Source organism: Azolla caroliniana, unplaced genomic scaffold (assembly GCF_043228905.1).
Source record: "Azolla caroliniana isolate FFs.n. ecotype wild unplaced genomic scaffold, voAzoCaro1.0.p SCAF_17, whole genome shotgun sequence".
Classification (NCBI taxonomy): Eukaryota; Viridiplantae; Streptophyta; class Polypodiopsida; order Salviniales; family Salviniaceae; genus Azolla; species Azolla caroliniana.
Window position 1 is genome coordinate 18,875,207 of NW_028230452.1, and position 20,016 is coordinate 18,895,222.

The following is a 20,016-nucleotide window of genomic DNA, read 5'->3' on the forward strand; positions in this document are numbered from 1 at the left end:
TACTAAGAGCACCCTGGAAAGAAGTATACTCCTTCAGTCATCCAAGTGTGTCCCCTAACATGAGGATGAATAAATCTTTTTCAATACAAGAAAATTATGATTCCTCTCCTAGACTAAGATTTGTAGAAGCATATTATAGATGAAATACATCCTCACGTCCAATTATTGTGAATGCACTCAATCAAAATGCCAAAAAATGTGATGTTTTTTGACTGCCTTTACATACTATTGACCTATTATTATTATAGGGTAATCATTGTTGGTGAATGCTAGAATTTGAAGAGTTCCCTGGATTGAAGGATTACACTCATTGAAGGTTAATATAAATGACCATGTGGTTCACAAGTTTCTAGTACGAAATGCATTCACTAACATGTAATTGGTGTAATAGTTCCTAGAGTATATGTGATGGAATGTACCATGGTTGATTTTAATGTTTGGCAATGCTTGTAATGACTCTTATCTCATGTTGATAATTTATGTTGGACGGTTTTCAGCTGCCTGAAATATATTTTAAAGATGTAATTGACAGTTTATGGCATAGTTTGTTTATTAGTGTTGTAGACATTGATGGTCTACTATTGAGAGCATTGATAATGTCGATGTTAAGGGAAATAATTCCGTAGTCTTTTGGTTTTGATGACCATGTGAGGCCAAATGTATAAAAGAAACAGTCATATTGTAATATATGGGGATTACCCCTTATTAGGTGGTAGTGAGCTTGCAAAGAAGTTTTAGGGTTTTGAACTTGTATAAAAGAGTAAAAGCTCTCATGCAAAAAAAGGCCCATTTTTGAACCAACTTGGGGTTTACTTTTTAGTCAGTATTCTCTCCTCTTATCGTTCACTACCCCACACATAGTTTTTTCACACTAATTAATTAGATGTAGATGTTTTTATTTCACAGTTATTTATTTAATGGAGACATCTTGTACATTCTTTATTTAATGTTGATTTATTTAATTGAAACAAACCTTAACGCATTTAAATCTACATCCATAGATGAATTGATGGGGTGGGATTGCCATTGATGTTATGAGGTTTCCTTAAGGTTATGTCCATAATACTTGTGCTCGTAACATCCAATGAAAAAGTACTTGTTTGACCCGATTAATACCCAACCCATATATTCTTTTGATGTTGTATCATGAGGACTACCCACAATACTAGATCCAAAATAGTACCCTTCATTGATGACCTCATCCATAATTATTCTAGAGAAGGTTTATAACATAGCTTGCCATTGATTTCCATCCATTGTAAGTGTCATCTAGGTTGTGCCATAGAGGTCTAGTTTATAAGGACGTTTCATCAATGGGCTCCTAGAACCATTTAAGAGGACACGTTGACTCAAGGTTGACATATCCCTTTGATGGGTTTGATCTCATAATCTCTTTGCATTGAAGAAGGTATCTAACCATACCATTTCAATATTGAGAACCATGACCTTGGTCTTCTGTAAACACTAGAGAATCTCTGCATGTCTTCCTTGTTGCTCTCTTGAGAACAAAATATGTTCTTGAAGTGCAATGCGAGAAGCAATGTATAGGGCTCCAATGGGAGCAATGTCTCATGATTGCGTGTAGTTGCAGACTATTAGTGTATGCTAACTCTTATCTAAAATGCTACGGTACTATGGTAAGTATAGCTATGTATATGTTGTATAAGCTATAGTTTTAGTTTGGATCTTTCGTGGCCATAACCTGAGCCCTCTTTCCTTTTCTATTCTATGGACGACACACACACACCCAAATTATTATTAAGAGGCAAGCCCTTCCTTATGTGTTTGATGTGTTGTGACATCTAAAGAAGAGGTGGACGAGAAAACACTCAAGATGTAATCTCTTATTTGGTCTTATAGGCCATTTTGGCCTCTTAAAAGACGATAATCTCGCTCTCTCTCTCTCTCTCTCGGGGTTAAGGTACGTGAGCTTTCTCATGTATTGTGTGTGCGCCATTGCCTTCAGATTTGCCATATGTATGTAAGTTTAGAAGAAAACAGAGGTAAGAACCGACCGGCGGCCGACCAGATGTGTAATGTATAATGTTACAAGTTACATATCATGAATGTGTAAATTGTAAATTGTAATATATATGTATGTATGTGGGTTTAGGGTACATACATATGTAGCTCTGCTTGCGAACTAAGTCTGAAGCGCCACTGACACACAGAGGCAGAGACAGAGACAGAGACAGAGACAGAGAGTAGGCATGGTGACGGAGCCGATTGCTGCTGCCTACGAGACCCGTTTGCTCATGGTCTCCCTCGCAGGAGAGAGGAGACCTTGTGATTCGTCTTCAGAGCGCAGCAGCAGCAGCAGCAGCAGGGGCTTGAGTCGTGGAGGAGGCAGTGATAGTGATTTGGATGGAGCGGTTGAGGAGTTAATTCGAGAGCTGGAGAGGGGCACATTCGTGGACGCGTTGCGATCACAGGCAGTGAAAAGACTGCTTCTGTGGGAGGGCTCTCCGAACCCTTCGGCTAAGAATCCGCACGAATTCTATCGTGCCCTAGCCTCTCACCTCAATTCTTTCCTCGAGATTAAGGATGAGGAGAGTGAAGAAGGTCCTAGACACATGAGATGTTTGTTAGTTCTGGCGGTTGGTATTTCGTTCCTGCTTGCCTTCTGGCAGGCTAACGTTACCGGGCCGTCTGCTGCTTTCCCATCTTTCCGGTCCCTCATTGTGCCTTGTGAAATGGAGTCTACAACAGAGAGGGAAGAGGAAGATGCTTGGAATGCATGGGCCAAGAAAGAGCTTATGGTTGATGGTTGTGACCTTATAGGTTCTTGCTCCATCCCTCAATACCTCATTGTGGCCAACCTTTTGTTAGTTGAATCTCTTCAGGGATTGAAAAAGAAATCCGATAAAGATCTTCCCTTCACTACAAGCTGGTGGGCATGTAGAACGCATTATGCACATCAACGGATATTAGCAGAGCGCTCATCTTCATTGTATAAAGCTTTTACTGCTCTTGAAACTGAGCTCCTTAACTTGAACTGGGAAAACCTGGATGAAGCATTTGTACATACTATGAAACCAGCAGTGCAGTTAGAATTTGGACTTGCAAAGTATGCATATGGCCATTTAGATCATGCTAGACATTTGTTCTCCGAAGCCAGAGAGGCATGTGGCCTTCAGCTCCATCTAACAGGCATACTTGGTTATCGAACAATTCATCAAGCTGAACCAAAAGCTCAGATGGTGCTACTTGCAAACTCTGAATCAAAAGTAAAGGAGAGAGTCAACCCGGAGAATGTAAGTGAAAATAATAATACTAACGGTGCAACATTTCTCAGTGAGAATGGAAGTGAACATAATCAATCTAGTGATGAGACCAATAATATGCATGGAGAGTCAGACATCTTAATGATTCCAAAGCTTGTCAGTGATGACAAAGATAAAGTGGATGATAAAGGGTTGAGTAGCTTCCAGCAAGCAGTAATATTGGCCCACTGTTTGGATGTCAAGAAAAGTAATCCAGATGATGAAATGAGAGGATGGCAGATGGCACCTTTTATTGAAGCAGTGGATTCCCAGCAGTCTTCAAAATTTATGATCAGAGTTTGTTGTCAGTTGTTTCGTATTCGTTGGGAATGCACCAGAAGCCGTACAAAGCAGAGAGCACTTGTGATGCTGGAGAAACTTATTGAAGATATGCGTGGAAATTCTTCTTCTGAAATGCAGGAACGTATGTGCTATTCCTTCTGTGTCCAGTTTCCTACTGTTGCGGTCTTGCGTAAAGAGTATGCAGAAATGTTGATAAGCTTAGGTCTGGTTCGTGAGGCCCTGCCAATCTTTGAGGAACTCGAGCTGTGGAACAGTTTGATCGATTGCTATTGCCTTTTAGAAAAGAAGTCAGTTGCCACGAATCTTATAAAGAAACGATTGGAAGAGCAACCTGAGGATCCCAGGCTTTGGTGTGCGCTAGGTGATGTGACACTCAATGAGGATTGCTATTTGAAAGCTTGGGAAGTGTCTAGACATAGATTTGGCCGAGCTCAAAGGTCTTTGGGGCGTTCTGCATATAATAAGGGTGAGTATGTGAGGTCTGTCAAACACTGGCAAATTGCCCTTGCCCTTAACCCAATGCATCCAGATGGATGGTTTGCATTGGGCTCAGCTGCACTAAAAGCTAGAGACCTTGACAAGGCTGTAGATTCTTTCACACATGCTGTGCAGCTTGATCCAGAGAATGGGGAGGCATGGAATAACATTGCAGCTATTCACATAACCAAAAAGAAGAGTAAACCAGCATTTGTTGCATTCCGTGAAGCTCTCAAGTTTAAACGTAGAAGCTGGCAGATGTGGGAGAATTATGCTTATGTGGCACTGGATATACGTAATTTTGCACAAGCCATTGAAGGATTCAACATGGTTCTTGACTTATCTCAAGGGAAGCGAGCTATTATAGATGGCCTCACAAAATTAATAGAAGAAGTAGAGGGCAAAATTAACCCTGCAGGATGTGATAGTGATGGGACAATCCCTGAAGAATTAATAGAAGTAGAGGGCGGAGTTGACACTGCTGGATGTAATAGTGATGGTTCAATCCCTGAAGAAAACTGCAAAAGTCCAGAGGATACTTCAGTTGCTGATAACACTCATATGGGAGCTTTTTCCAAGAGTGGTTTAGATGACCTAACACAAAATACAGTGCCAAGAGAGTGGTTGTTGACTCAAGTTGGCAAGTTGTTATCTAAAGCTATCCAGTCTTCCCAAGATGGTTTGATTTGGGGTCTTTCGGCTCGCTGGCACAGAGTCAAAGGAGATTTGGTGATGTGCTCGGAAGCTTTGCTTAAGCAGGTTCGTAGTTTGCAAGGATCAGCGTGGCAGAATAATATAGACGAGTTTCAAAAGCTTTGCCAGGCTTCATTGCAGCTCTGTGATGTTTATATGGAAGCTAATTTGAAAACTGGAAGCAAAAAAGAGCTGTATTCAGCTCAGATGTTGTTAAAAAATCTTCTGAAACAGGGAGCAGCATTTTCTAATACAGATAATTATGCTGCAATAGAAAAGTGTCTTTCTGATGTTCAACATCAAATTTCAAAATGATTATACAGTTCCATGCAATCCATTTGCAAGGAACAAGCTGTTATTTCAAGTGTGCTGGTTCTACTGGTTTTGCTAATTTGTCAGTTTTTTGCCTTATATCCTTGTTTCCTTTCATAAGCAGTTTCTTAGTTCCTAGGGAAGTTCTTTCTCTTGGGTGAAGAAGACTTGAGTCGTCATACCCCCCAAGTATTACCATGTTCAGTGCCCTCTATAAGTCAAGCCATCAGAAATAGCAATTGGTCCCATTATCCCCTGGTCCGTTGATCATATTTAAGCCATGAAATTGGAACTTTTGCATGCATTCAATTTGTGGGGAAACAACCTTTAGCGCTATGAAACTTCTTAGTTCCCCTGGTAGATTTGAAATATCTTGTTCTCCTTATTGTCGAGAAGTTTTCTAATTGGGATGTTCTGTTTTTTATTTGGATATTCTTGACCCTGAAGTACCAGGTTTTAATGTGCCATGCTAGCAAAGCCTTGGGAAATAGTGATTGGCATCACGCAAGTGAAGCTCTCATTCATTTAGTGTAAATTGGATTTGCACGAGAATAATTTAGTTTTGGGGGTCTTCATTATGCTGCACATTATTCACAGAAGTTATTAATCATTTTTAAATTTTGCTAGAGGAATTTATGTGCTTTTGGGTGATGAGGTAATAAAGGGTTATGACCTCAAAACGAAAACTTTGCTAGAGGAAATCTTACAGAAAACAGCATCACGGAATCATAAAACCAACATGCAATGGAGAACCCTAATGCTCGATTCAAACGAAATGATAGAAATGCAAAATAGTAAAACACCACATTGCAAGTGCATATTGCTGCATTCTATCTGGTATTTAATTCATTCAGAGAGAATCATTATTTGTTTTTGAAGAGAATACCAAAACAATCTGCCACCCTCTCACCCAGAGAATGTAATGGGAGTCTAGAAATCAAAGATGAGGTACGAAGTTGCACATAAACAAGAAGCACCCTTAGGTGAGTCCTCACTTGCAAAATCATTGATTGAATTTGTACACCAAGAATCAAACTCTATGAGCAAGCAGGAGGTGAACGAAGTTGCACATAAACAAGAAGCACCCTTGGGAGCCCTCACTTAGAAAATCATTGAATTTGTACACCAAGAATCGAATGTTAGGAGCAAGCAGAAGGTCAACTTGCATTTCGTACATTGAAGGGTGATTTGTTTTTTTCTAGAAAGTACATTCCATACATGGATCTAAAGACTGCCATGAGGCAGAGAGGGCTTAGATAGCTCCAATGGCACGAAGACCTAGAACAACGCCGACACCAATGACATGGCCGACAGCACCACATGCAAGAGTATCAGCACCAGTGAATCCTGCGGGGTCACCTGTCTGAAGGCCTGAGTCCCGATCTTGTAGCTTGAGACCAGCAGAGGCCTTGCGGTTAGCTGAAGGAGCCAATCCAAACCGCCCAGCAAAAAGCATGGCAGCAGTAGATGCCACCATTATCTGTTACATAGACATAGACATAGACAGCAGCAGCAGCAGCAGCAGAGGTTTTATCATCATGTAGAAGATAGTTCTAAATCCAATACGCATGTTTTCAATCCACTAACTAACTAAATATGCAGAAACCATACACTAAGTCAAGTGTGTGTTTTTAGTTTGTCACTACCAAAGGGATGATGATCCAAGTCTTACCACGTTGGTGGAAGAGCCGATATAGTCACAGCGAGCACCCAAAGCACCCTTACCACGAACAGATAAGCTGGGCAGGGCCGGCTGCAATGAGGAACGAAACATAGATCTCTCTCTCTCTCTCTCTCTCTCTCTCTCTCTCTCTTTTACACACACACACATGTATATGTACCTGCAAAGGAGAGGTTGGTCTGGCCTTGAGACCTTCGAAAGTGGCACAGAAGGTGCTGCTGGTGGTTGCTGCTGCAGCAAGAGAAGCCATTTTGATTGTGTATAGTGCTCCTACGGTGAGATCCTGCCTCTTTCTCTCTGTCTCTGTTCTCTAGTCTCTGTCTCTGTCTCTGTCTTTGCTTCTGTCTCTCAGTCCTGCCCTTCCACAGAGACTAGAGAAGAGGCCACAAAGATTTTGTATGTGAATGGCCCCTTAATTTTTTAGCCTCATCCACGTGGCATGCATTTCATGGCCTGCCCTTATCCAGAAGAGAATCTGGATAACCCGCCCAATGATACACATCCCCCCCCCCCCCCCACCCTTCTCTTTCCTTCTTCATCTTTTTGTTTTGCTTTCACACACACTGCTGCCCCCACAAAAAATCTGTCTGGATAAGGAGGCGTATCGTAACACTTCAACAATTTCCAGGTCCATCCCAGCCCTAGATTCAATTGTTCATAGCATTTATGAACCTGAGGTCAAATTGAAACGAGCCCCCCCCCCCCCCCCCCCCGACCCCCACTCAAATGACACGACTTGCAGTACACGATGTGACAGTGAATTACCGGTTTATTTCTCCTATTCATCGTTTATACATAGCTCGCTAGCATTTTATATTGTATATAGCAATTGACAATGGTTCACGAAACAATGGCTTAATGGCTAAATGGTTTAAACGCTTCGGTTTCAATTGAAATGGTTCAGTTTAAGTTCCAATTTTTTTTAAATTGTTCGAGTTTGACAATCTCGATATGAACTATTGCCGATTGTTATTGTCTACAAAATGACAGAGGAAAATGTTTATAAAGACATGGATTCCTATGTGCCCAAAAAGGTCGTAAATTGTTGCTCTACATTCTCTATCATTATATTCTCTTTACCTTGTTGATGTTTAGGATCTCAAACAATATTCTGCCACCATTTTCAGTTGCTTTCTTGAAACTTCCACTCAATTGTTATCTCAAAGTGTGAATCTTGGTAAATATGTCTCATCTATATTTCGTAGAGCCAAGCAATATACGTTCTATTTTCACATTCCAAAACACATCTACAATTATATAGCGTTGTAACTTGTGACTAATGTAATAACACACTAGACTCTACATTTGCAAACTGAATGGTGAAGGAAATTAACAAATGGGCATATAAACACAATATAACTAAGCACCAATTTCAAACCGAAACACTTCACAATAGACTATCCAATCACCTTGAGGTCATAATTGAAGAGAACCAACTCTACCGTTCATTTATTTTCTTGTGAATTTCAAACAAGGTTTTGATACAGTACCAAAATAGGAACTTGGAAAATGTACAGCAAAAGTTGGCATAGGTAAGGAATATGAGACGTCTAGTACCACATCTCTACGACCTAGTGTGATGCATGATAACACAACATGGTTTTTCATGTTGATTGAGAACCAAGATGTCCGCTCCCCATCACTTGGCATATACATTGACCTTTTTTGTATTCTACGAGTGGGACAGACTGCAACTCTTGAGAAACAACGTTACGTGGACATGGAATAATAGTAGGTGTCATGCAAACGATTTGATACTCTTCTCGCAAGATGTTAATTTTGTTTAATGTATATTCCATACTGCTGAATATTGTTGCAATAAATCTCTCTGCAAGCATAGGTAAGACAATGTATGGTCGTCAAATCCAAGCAAACAAATGGTACTCTTACAGAGGCAAAGCTATCGAACCTGTGAGCTCTTTCGGGAATTAATGATCTGGGATACCAAGCACATGATAGATCATCAATGGAATGCCAATTGGCTTAGCAACTTCACCTGTAAGTCTAGATGTAATTTCAGTAACCTTTATAAATGGCAGACAGATTGGATACATAAGTGCACCAATAATTCGAACATTTATTTATGGGTGTGGAGCATGCCACCGCTGGAGGAAAAAACCAACATATTCAACTATATGACTTTATGAGAATTCATAACTCGCCAATATGGATACATTGCCTACTATTCTAGACACACGGTGCAATCACATGTAAGACGAACAAAGCAAAATTCTCTCTTTTAGTTGGGCATGCTGCACATGCAAACGGTTCAGTAATGGAATATGAAGTGGTATTTCGGCTATCTACCAATTATATGTTCACAATGGGTATTGACTCATGTGCTGTTAGAATAGCTCAGTACAATCACTATCACAAGCTTCGACACACACACACACACACACACACATATATATATATATGTCGAAGCTTAGGCAAGCAATTGTGGTAATAACTGGTAAATGATCTGGTCACCTACAATTACATCTCATCATCCACATTCCATTCAAAGTGAGAATGGCAATCTCTTCACACAAATAACCATCTTGAAATTGAGAATGGAGCATGGCAAAGTTTCTCTAAAGCTGGCTGCATTCACAGACACCACCCCCATGAAGAGATATTTCACAAATTCAGAATTCCAACCATGATACCAGACAAGGGCAGGCGTGAAGACTCAACCAGTGGTGAGGGACTGAAATCAACGATCATTTATTATACTATTTGATAACCTCACAAGTTACAAGAATATAGGAATTATTTCTCTGAGTCACATCTAATTCTCAACAGTTGCACAGCCTAGTTCCACAAGCTCTTATTTTCATACATTCCTGGATCAGAGTCAATTAAATACCAGCAGCATACTTGGTAAGGCTTTGATGACTCTAGATAGACATTCTTTCAGCATGCAGCTTTCATCTGTCATGTTCTGCAAAAATGACACTACTGTACATGTGTTTTACAATCTTACAATCTGCTGCTTCAGATACACAACCCTTATCACAGAGATCATTGACAGAACTTGTCATAAACTTCAAAATTAGACCTTTAATGCAATAGGTGATTGCATTAGAAATTATGGACGATGTGAATTTTCATAACACAGTAGGATCAGTTATACACCCTTTCTGACTGAAGCAATGGTCACGCCGATTTGCACTAACATCACAGATGCAAGTAAAACAACCTCTGAATGTCAACGAATGTAAGGAATGAGACTGTGTTACCAGATATATAAATAGAAGTCATTGTAATCTACTGACCTGCACTAGCTACTCCCAAGTAACATATATAGCAATTTATCCATCACTCCAGTCATCTTCATCATCACTACCAGCAAAGGCCTGTAACATATTATGATAGTCAATATCAATATACCTTTAGGAGTGCAGGTTATGCTTATCTATAGTCAAAACTAAGTCAGAGAATATATAACACATGTTCAAATAGATACTAGATTTTAGCTAAGTTTTTGGGAATGATCCTTTTTATTTTTCCCCATCATGAAGTAATAACGTTCAACATCCCTTTTGGCGTCTCTATCTTAGTTCCAGAGATATAACCTAGCTGCAAGTGGTTTTCAAGACCGTTAATGGAGTCAACTAAAACTTTCCCAAAGTCAGTTTAAGAAAGGCCCCAAAGCAGCTGAATATTGATCTAGGCCTACATGATGAAGAGAACAACCACCTGTCTTATTGCATTTGCCTTCTCCAATATAGCAGCCACATTGATATTAGTAACTGGTTGAGGGACTGCTTGCTTTTCAACTTTGATTTGTCGCAGGCTGAAGGACTACAGAAACGGACATACAACCGACTGTTTAATTTGACAATTCTATAAGGTAAACTGATCCTCAATAAACTTAGAAGGTCGAAGGTAACATACCCTATTTCGGATCTGCTCAAGCAGGACTCCTCTTTCATCCGATGGTGCTGTTCTCAAAGACTGACTCAATTCTGGAACCTTTTTTAACTGCCAAACATTTGCAACATAGTAGATATTTTTATCTTTGATAAAGCACAACCATTAATCTTTTTAAAGGATTTAAGCACAATGTGTCCTTACCGTGCTTCTGTCATGGGATGCAATAGCTTCAATGAGAGGATCTTTCTTCTGTAATCGTGCAGGGGGAATAGTCTTTGAGTTTAAAACATTGTCAAACTGTTCTGGTGAAGACATAATTTCAACTGTATCCCCTGAAACTGATGAATATGTACCAACATTTTGTAATCCATCAAGCACTGTTGCAGGCATATGATCATCATATTTAGATCCTGGAGATATTGTGTCCTTACATACAGAACTGCTGCTAGGAGAGTCTACAAAAAATCTACTCCCTTGAATGCTTGATTGTGATAAAGAACATTCGTTAACATTCTCTATGTCACCTAAAATTGGATACTTTTGAAGGTTTCCAGATGAAAAACCTGCAGTTGAGACATCCACAGCATCTCTTTTCCCATTCACAGATGGTGATGAACTATCTACAGTAAACTTCATTGGTGGCAGCTCAAAAGATTCTAGTGTCTCTTTGGGCATGATTGGTAGCTTTTGACTATCATGATGACTTGTATTAGATGCATCAAGATCTTGCAAATGATCTACTCTATCCAAAGATCCCTCAGAACTCAACTGCCGCATGTTACTGCAGGACTCCAATTGCTCATCTCGCTTCATCACGATTTCATGATTCGCAAGACCAGTACTTGAGGAAACGAAATCCTGTGAAGATGGTGGAAACACAGATTGCACAATATCATTTTCTTTAACAGAAGTTTCTTCCTTAGTAGTGCCAGATGGTTTAAGAGTTTCCATATGCATATGAGACCTTGTAGGTAAACTTTCACATGAACTACGATTTGTGCTGGAGGTTTTGATAACCTGTGAAGAAACCAGGTTATTGACATGAAATGGACTGTCTTGAAAAAGTGGAGAATTTTCATGATGAGCTTGAAATACGCCTATTTTAGAAGGCTCAAAAACCTCCGAAGAAACAGGCAGTTTTTGAAGATCCAGAGAACCTCTAGCTACATCTGGAGATTCTTCACCAATCATCGCTGGAGTATATTGTAATTCTAGAGTATTTATAGGCCATTCAGGAGACTGTAATACTTTCAATGCAGGGGATTCTTTGGCTAAAGGATGAGAGTCCTTCAGCTGCATATTAGAAACAGAGGAAACATTTCCAGGGGCAGATACAAGATGAGATTCCTCTTCCTTGAAAGTGGGCGAAATGGTCTTTTGGAGTCTTTTTGACATGAGCCATTGACGCGGTGGTAAAGGCGGTGGTGGGGGAAATTGTTCTGGCTCAACATCCACAAAACTAGAAGAGGTTGCGTATGTTTGCTGAATGGGGAAACCTGATTGCAATGATAAGTTATAATCCAATGCTACCGGCTGAGACAAGTGGGCGGCAGAACTTCTGGAAGAATCAGTTATCAAAGGATCTGCAAGAGATTTCAAAGGTTCCAAGGAAGGAAATCTAGAATCCTCACTAGGATATTTAAATGCCTTAACAGCAGAACCCAAAGCCTCATCTGGTGTAAATATCATTGGCTTACAAACAGATATCAGTGGCTCAGCAGCTGTGAATTCCATTACTTTAGAATTTGGAGATTCCAATGGCTCAGCAGAGGAACCTATGAATGACTCAGAGAGTGGAGATTCCAAGACCCCAGTAGATTGTCCTGCACAGATGTCAGGCGAAATAGATCTTGTGCTTACAGGAGATGCAGTGTTTGCAACAGGCTTTGGGGATTCAGATAAATGTGATACTAGGGATGGTTCCATTGACCTGTCTGGGGATGGTGTTGATATTTTCAAATCCACACTGAAGACAGTAGTAGCCAATGTTGATGGCCGTGGACTGGACAAAGTTGAAGAGGAAGCTGAAGAGACTTGCATACCATCCATATCATCATCTGAACCCGATGTACCATCATGTGATTTAGAGACCCATTTAATGGGCCTGATGCTAGAATCAGGAGATGAGCGAGGGGATGTTCCCTTCAAGCTATCACTCAGTTCACTTTCAGAGTCCTCAGAACTGAGATCTGATGCTGATAAGCCTTTGTAGAAACCTTCATTTGTTGATTCCAATTGTCTGTCAGAAGAATGTGATCTGCGCCATTTAGGAAGTTTACCTCTGGATCCATCCCCTGATGCACAAGTTGACACAGGTAACTCTGAAAGATTCTCCATCCCCACACTTTCACCATCATCTGCTTCGGAAGTTTCAGGTGTCTCAGGTATATTTTCTATACTTTCTGATTCATAATGGTCTTCTGTTTTCAAAATGCCATTATTTCTTTCCAATAAGGAGTATGTATTGATATTTGCATAGATGTGTCTAGGAGACTCTTCAACCTTTCCCTCTTGTTCCTTCTCGATTGCAGAATCTGAGAGTTTATACTGTGCATCCCCATCTATGTTTAGTCTACTGACTTGCTGAACAGGATCTATCCTCTCTATTGTGCTCTGAACATCGCCATCTATGTTTAATCTACTGACTTGCTGAACAAGATCTATCCTTTCCATAGTGCTTTCTTTGTCTGGTATATGCATCTTGCCTATTTCCTCTTCGGCATAATCTTCATGTGGAAAATCTCTTTCTGATAAATCATGTGAGAATTCAACATTTGCAGTGTGCACTTCAACATTACCTGTGTGAGATGTGTCATTCATCACAACAGAAGATATTCCAATACTTACCTGTTGTTCCTCATTTTTGCTATCATTACATAGATTTTCTTCATCCATCATAATATTTTTTGAATCGGTTTTTGCCAAATTCTTTGAAGAAATCTTATCTGAAATAACAAAGTAATCCCCTTCGTCATCCTCAAACTTTACCTTCGTCTCTGTATCTGTCTCTACCTCTGAATCCATTGTTGTCAATGCATCGACAAAGTTCTCTGTCTCACTGGCAAAATCGTCTGTGATTTCTATAGCCCTCAAAACATCATCATCAGATGTCCTCAAAATAGGACCTTCAGATATCCTTGGAGCAGCATCTTCTCCCATGCTTCGAACAGAATCTTCTGACATATTTAGAACAGGACCTTCCGACATCCTTTGAACAGCATCTTCAGACATCCTTAGAATAGCATCTTCTGACATCCTTAGAATAGCATCTTCTGACATTCTTACAACATTATCTTCAGATATCCTGAGAATATTATCTGCTGACATCTTTGTAATAGATTTTTCTGGCATCCTTAGAGCAGCATCTTCTGCTATGCTCAAAGCAGCAGGCTGTGCTGTCCTGAATGTTGAATCAACTGATTCCCTCAAAATAGAATCTTTATTCAACATCACCAAATCACCATTTTCGGACATCCTCAAAGCATCTTCCGCTAACTTGAAAGTAACATTCTCTGATTCCTTTGAATTAATATCTGCACCTTGTCTCTGCGTAGCTGGAGCAGTGTGAGCATCTTTTAACATCCTGGAACCATCTCCTGATGTTCTCAAAGCAACATTTTCTGATGTACTGGAACTAATATCCACAGCTTGTCTCTGGATAGCTGGAACAGTGAAGGCATCTTTTAGCATTCTGGTACCATCCTCTGATGTCAATAAATTAACATTTTCTGAGGTCTTGGAACTGATATCAACAGCTTGTCTCTGCATAACTGAAGCGGTGTAAGATTGCTCCTTTAGCATCTCAGAACCATCTTTTGATATTCTCAATGCAACATTTTCTGCAGTCCTAGAACTGATGTCTACAGCTTGTCTTGCCATAATTGGATCAGTATAAGCATCTTTTATCATCCTAGAACCATCTTCTGATGTCAAATCAACATTTTCTGATGTCCTGGAACTGATACCCACAGCTTGTCTCTCCATAATTGGACCAGTATAAACATCTTTTAGCATCCTAGAACCATCTTCTGATGCCCTTAAAGCAACATTTTCGGATGTCCTGGAACTTATATCCACAGCTGGTCTCTCCATAATTGGACCAGTATAAACATCTTTTAGCATCCTAGAACCATCTTCTGATGCCCTTAAAGCAACATTTTCGGATGTCCTGGAACTTATATCCACAGCTGGTCTCTCCATAATTGGACCAGTATAAACATCTTTTAGCATCCTCGAACCATCTTCTGATGCCCTTAAAGCAACATTTTCGGATGTCCTGGAACTTATATCCACAGCTTGTCTCTCCATAACTGGACTGGTATAAATATCTTTTAGCATCCTAGAACCATCTTCTGATGCCTTCAAAGCAACATTTTCTGATGTTCTGGAACTGATATCCACAGCTTGTCTCTGCACATCAAAATCAATATGCATAAACCTCTGGAAAAACTATTGTTATTATTAAATAAAATAAAACTTTAAAAGGTCATGATGGCATCAAGCAGATGAATGTAAGTTCAGGACAAGAGCATCGGAACCTTTGAAAATAACTTCTGAATTCAATCTAACTTTTGCACCATGTAACTGCATGCTGAACATTCTTGTTCTTAATGTTGAACCATCTTTCTTAGAAGATGGCGTTATATGCCCTTCTAAAGATCTAAACACCCAGCTGTTTTGCGCAGCGAAGGCTGAAACGCAGAATAAGCAATATATACCCCTACACATATTGGGCCTGAGTCTAATTCTGGCATGGCATAATAAAGTACATTTTCTAACAAAATGAATCATATACCAATCACAACCATTGATATCCTATTTTGCACTCTTGTATTTATCTTGACCCAGTTCAACAACTGGATAGACTGGCATATGCAATACTCTACAATCTTTTGATGCTGCAAAGCTACTCAACATGATACAAAGAACGATGACAGATACATTGGAATGATCCATGGGGATGCTTAAGCATTATTATACTCCTGAGTTGCATTTTTAGAACACAGCTCTCTGATACTCTCACTCAGTACCTACTACCAAGGTAGCTTTTTCATTTACTAATAGTTTTTAGTTCAGCTCATAGAGAATTGTTGAGATATCTTATGATCAGTTGTGGGTCTCATACGCCATGTTTGCCTCTTTCTTTCTACTTAAAACCAAAAAGGACGGAATGTAAATCATACATGGGAGTGGACAAGTCACATGACCTAGTCAAAGTACAGAATCAATGCTATTTATCAATCATTTCACTTTCTTATTAGTTTTTTAGAAACAAAAGAAGCAAGATGTGCACATTACTTTCTTCTTAATTCTTCGAGCTCTTCTCTCTTGTTGTTCCTTTTCTGCTTTCATCAACTCTGTACTTGCCCATTCCATCTTGAAGAAAAATGGGTCAGTGTATCTCTTTAAGCATGCACCAGCTCCAGCAACATCAAACCTGAAGTTTGCAGAGTGTTTCTCAAAATAACAATTTGCAACATCAAATTAATAGTCATTGACAAATAAACATAAAGAATGCTTACTTATCAAGCAAGAAAAGCCTGGGTGGTTCTCTGCATTCTTCGTAAGCATTTCTAATGAAGTGGGGTAAATCACCCTGTGTAAAGTGGTTTTGATTGTTGTGAACGCTCGAATGCCATACCATTCCTGCAAACATATTAATACACTTGTTTGTATTTATTTTTGTGAAGATATAATAAGAAATACTAAAATAAGTTCAGATTCTGGAAAAGAAATATCCAAACTGCTTGTGTGTGTAAGAAACAAGCACAAGATTATCAACTGTCAATTTTATCATCCATAGCCTACAAAAAAGATTATATCATCCCTACTGTGAAATCAGGTAAATAAAGCACACCGTATCTGCTAATGCATAGGAAAGAGAACCTATCAATATAATCTTATAAATCCAAGTATATATAGAAACACTTAGACAAATAAAAAGTCCAATTTCATCTCAAATTTTCATAGTCCAACTATCAAGTCATCCATTTTTATAAGTACAGTAATAAAATACCTTGGCTATATATAAAGTTGTCATGGTTACTTTTGGTCTCACTAAGCATCATTTTCTCAATGAATGGTAGTTCTGACTCTAGTTGTTGAACTCGTATCCCTAGTTCATGACCCCGAGCTGCTGTAGCTAGGATTTCCTCATGCAACTCATGAAATACCTCTGCTGCAAACCTGGATCGTGAACAAACAATCGATTCAGGTCAGTTCATCCTTAAAGCAGTAAACATGAGACAATGTACTCAACAAAAACATTTGAATGTGTATTCTTTCATTTAAAGATGAAATCGTTTCACTATATTATCAGTTACAACAGAAAACAGTGTTTGTGAAGTATGAAGAGCAAACAGTTTCTGAGTAAGGTGCATGACTCAGCTTCAATTTAAATTTTGAATCATCAGACTTCTTTCTTGGTTGTTAAAATAACGTTTATATGCACTCTCCATTGTTAAAACATAAAGAACAATTTCAATGGATTGAATTGCTCTAGGATTCTTTATCTGCCCATGGGACAGAAAGTGCATCATAGTGTTTCCCTAGAATAAACTACAATACTTAGCATGCATTTTGCCATTATACTTTTGGTATATAATTTCCTTAACAAAATTCAGGCACTCCCTTATTTATTTATTGTTCCTTACTTTTGTTCTAATATCCCATGACTACAAGCTTAGGTCATTACTGATAATCTCATTTCGAAGTTGATAATTATTGACACCATTGACGAAAGTTGTAGGATCCCTATTTGCAATAAACCGCAAGGAGGTTCTTTAATTAAATCTCACAATAAACCATAGATAAAATATCTTAATTTGTCCCAAAAGAATGAAAATTATAATAGGAATTATCTAAAGAACAGACATATCATGAGATGTAGGAGAAGTACTAAAGATACTTCATCGCCTTCTTCATCATCATTTCAAAGTGTGTGTCCTCAAAATTACTGAGACATAAATAGTCATTGGTAAGGCTGATACAGTCAATACGCATATAACTGGAGTTATTCCCTTCTTATTATCCTCCAATTCACTGAGGGACTGTGACTAACCTTGATTGGGCTTTACCTCACATTGGTTTTTTGTTAAGAAAGGGAAATTAACCCCATGAGGGATGCTTACCACAAGAGAGACCAGGAAAGCTTAGAGCAACCCGAGCAGGTTTCTTAAAGAAATGATATTGACCAACCTAATGGATGTTTGAGCCCAATTTTGAATTTTACAACAAAAGATGGAAAGAGAAATATTTGGTTGAGAGAGAATAGGCAATTTTAAGGTTTATCTTAAGAGAGACCAAGCAAGTTTAGAGCAACCTGTGCAGGTTCCTTGAAGAAATAAAAGCACAATCAATGCTAGATGAATGCTGCTTGGACAACTTGGTAGATGTTCTGAGGTCAAAACCTTGCCCTCTGGGACAATGGACTAAGAGAGTTGTTTCATACCGGGATTCGTGGGAGTCAGGCATTCTAGAGAAAGTCCACTGGAAGAGGACAAGTCAATGAGGTTCATTACAAAGGTTTCTATTATTGCTACGGATGTTCTTTGTGAGGCACTACTTTTGGAACTGGCTCTTTCATAAAGGAGGGGGCCCTTATATTTCTATCTGGCCAATGCAAAATGTACTAAATGGGAAAGGATTGCTCAGCTTCTCATGTTTCGAGATGATATGAGTTCTGAGCGTGAATAATGTTTTGTAGGATCCATGGGCAAAATTAAATAAATGAAAACCTTGGCTCCTTAATTTATGGATTTTCTCCGATAGGGATTCCCTTGTACAATCGAATTGCGCTCTATCTCACACACTCAAACAATGGCATAAGCATGTTGACTCTATTTTGCCTTGACTAGGTGCCCACATGTTTATTATAATCATGTCATTTTTTGTCTATCTCATTGCTCCCTAGGTATGTTTAGCATCACTTGTGAGTTCAAATGATGACATAAGAGTTTCATTTCTTTTGTTTGGAGAAAGAAAGAATTGTATCAACAGAAAGGAGGATCATATTTCCACTGAGAACAAGCACTTTCAAGAAAATGAAGAAATACAGGGATAACAAAAGAGAACTCTTACTCTGCCAAGTCTCCTAGCTGCCGAACGATGCCAACCAAGCCTGCCATGGCCACTCCTTCCAGTAATCCTTCCGGATCATCTTTAGCTGCAGCCCGGTAAAGGTCCGGATTTGCAAGGCTATACTCATTTCGAATCTCGTACCTTACAAGGGGCATGGCTCCTGCTAAACTCTATCAAAACGAGAAAATGCTACAAAAAGAAACACATTCTTCTTCACTGCATGGCTTGGTTTCCAATCTTAGATCTTCAAACACGCGTGTCCTCCACGTAGACTTTTCTTCTGATCGTCATTTTGGAAGTAATTTTCTGCCTGCATTTATCGGATTACAGTCCAAGGCTAATTAAGGTTTATCCCTTTAGATCTTTGAGGGAGGCAGCAGGTTTCGGATCTACTAGCATCTTTAATCACTGCACACGGCTTCCCTTCTAACTTTCATTTTGGAGGCCATTTTCTTTATGCGCTTGGACGCGCAGTTGTTTAAGCGTTAGGCCTCCGAAAGTGATACCATGAACCTGCTCACATCTTCCATCTTCGCAAAAGCTTTTTCTCTTCTGGTTATCATGTCGACGCGGTGGATTGCTATTGCAGTTCAAGGCCAATTATGGATCTTCCGACTTTGCAAGATCTTCAGTTTTCTATGACTTGTTGTGTGCTATGCATTTAGATTCGAACTGCGAGGCCAATGAGAGTTTCTTTTTTTTCTTTTTTCCTTTTCTTTGGGGGGTGGGGGGCAGGTTCTTTGAGAGCTGAGCTGCAGGAGAGTGAATGGTGTTGATCAGAGTGCAAAGCAAAGTTGTTGTGTTAACAGGCTTTTCTGGTTGTTGCATGGGGATTCCGCAGAGGAGGAGAAACAGAAAAGAATGGAGGAACGAGGGAGGAGGAGGACGGACACATTCTCTTCTTCTGTTTTCTTTTCTTTTCTTTGGTAGGAGATGGAGATGGAGATGGAGATGGAGATGGAGATGCAGACAGACAGGATTTATGTGTGTGTGTGTGTGTGTGTGTGTGTGTGTGTGTGTGTGTGTGTGTGTGGAGAGAGAGAGAGAGAGAGAGAGAGAGAGAGAGAGAGAGAGGGTGTCTTTTTGTGTCGGGAACAACAGGAAAAAAATGCGAAGTGTAATTAATTTAATTAAAAATGCCTCCCTCTCATTTTCATGTTGGATGTATATACATATATATATCAGTATGTATGTATGTATGTATGTATATGTATATATACATATATATATGTATGTATGTATATGTATATCATGCATGACATGGGATCCCATTCATGGGTGGGTGTATGTATATCACGTTTTCCTTTTCCCATTTGGGGCTGAAATTGCTAAGGTCTTTCTTTGATG

General features: G+C 39.4%; 3 protein-coding genes across 5 annotated transcripts; 1 reads left to right on the plus strand and 2 right to left on the minus strand.

The window, feature by feature from the left end:
- The first annotated feature begins 2,153 nt into the window (after window positions 1-2,153).
- Window positions 2,154-5,147, plus strand: LOC147853406 (uncharacterized). Its single transcript, XM_087333200.1, has one exon. It carries the CDS (start codon window positions 2,211-2,213, stop codon window positions 5,049-5,051), a length of 2,841 nt encoding a protein of 946 aa, XP_087189326.1. The 5' UTR covers window positions 2,154-2,210; the 3' UTR covers window positions 5,052-5,147.
- Window positions 5,148-6,112: 965 nt separating this feature from the next.
- On the minus strand, window positions 6,113-7,082 carry PSAK (photosystem I subunit K). The gene is made up of 3 exons (XM_087333510.1): window positions 6,890-7,082; window positions 6,721-6,801; window positions 6,113-6,528 (listed from the first exon to the last, which is right to left on the minus strand). The coding sequence occupies exons 1-3, from the start codon at window positions 6,977-6,979 to the stop codon at window positions 6,301-6,303; spliced, it is 399 nt and encodes a 132-aa protein (XP_087189636.1). The 5' UTR covers window positions 6,980-7,082; the 3' UTR covers window positions 6,113-6,300.
- Window positions 7,083-9,422: 2,340 nt separating this feature from the next.
- Window positions 9,423-19,335, minus strand: LOC147853408 (uncharacterized). Of its 3 annotated transcripts, none has more exons than XM_087333411.1 (9): window positions 18,670-19,335; window positions 16,607-16,776; window positions 16,113-16,236; window positions 15,889-16,027; window positions 10,792-15,000; window positions 10,612-10,698; window positions 10,414-10,518; window positions 9,990-10,070; window positions 9,423-9,885 (listed from the first exon to the last, which is right to left on the minus strand). In XM_087333411.1, exons 1-8 carry the CDS (start codon window positions 18,822-18,824, stop codon window positions 10,026-10,028), a joined length of 5,034 nt encoding a protein of 1,677 aa, XP_087189537.1. In that variant the 5' UTR covers window positions 18,825-19,335; the 3' UTR covers window positions 9,423-9,885; window positions 9,990-10,025. The 3 variants fall into 3 exon arrangements, with proteins under 3 accessions (XP_087189537.1, XP_087189538.1, XP_087189536.1); XM_087333412.1 differs by having other exon boundaries at window positions 9,423-9,915; XM_087333410.1 differs by having other exon boundaries at window positions 9,423-10,070.
- Between the last annotated feature and the right edge of the window lie 681 nt (window positions 19,336-20,016).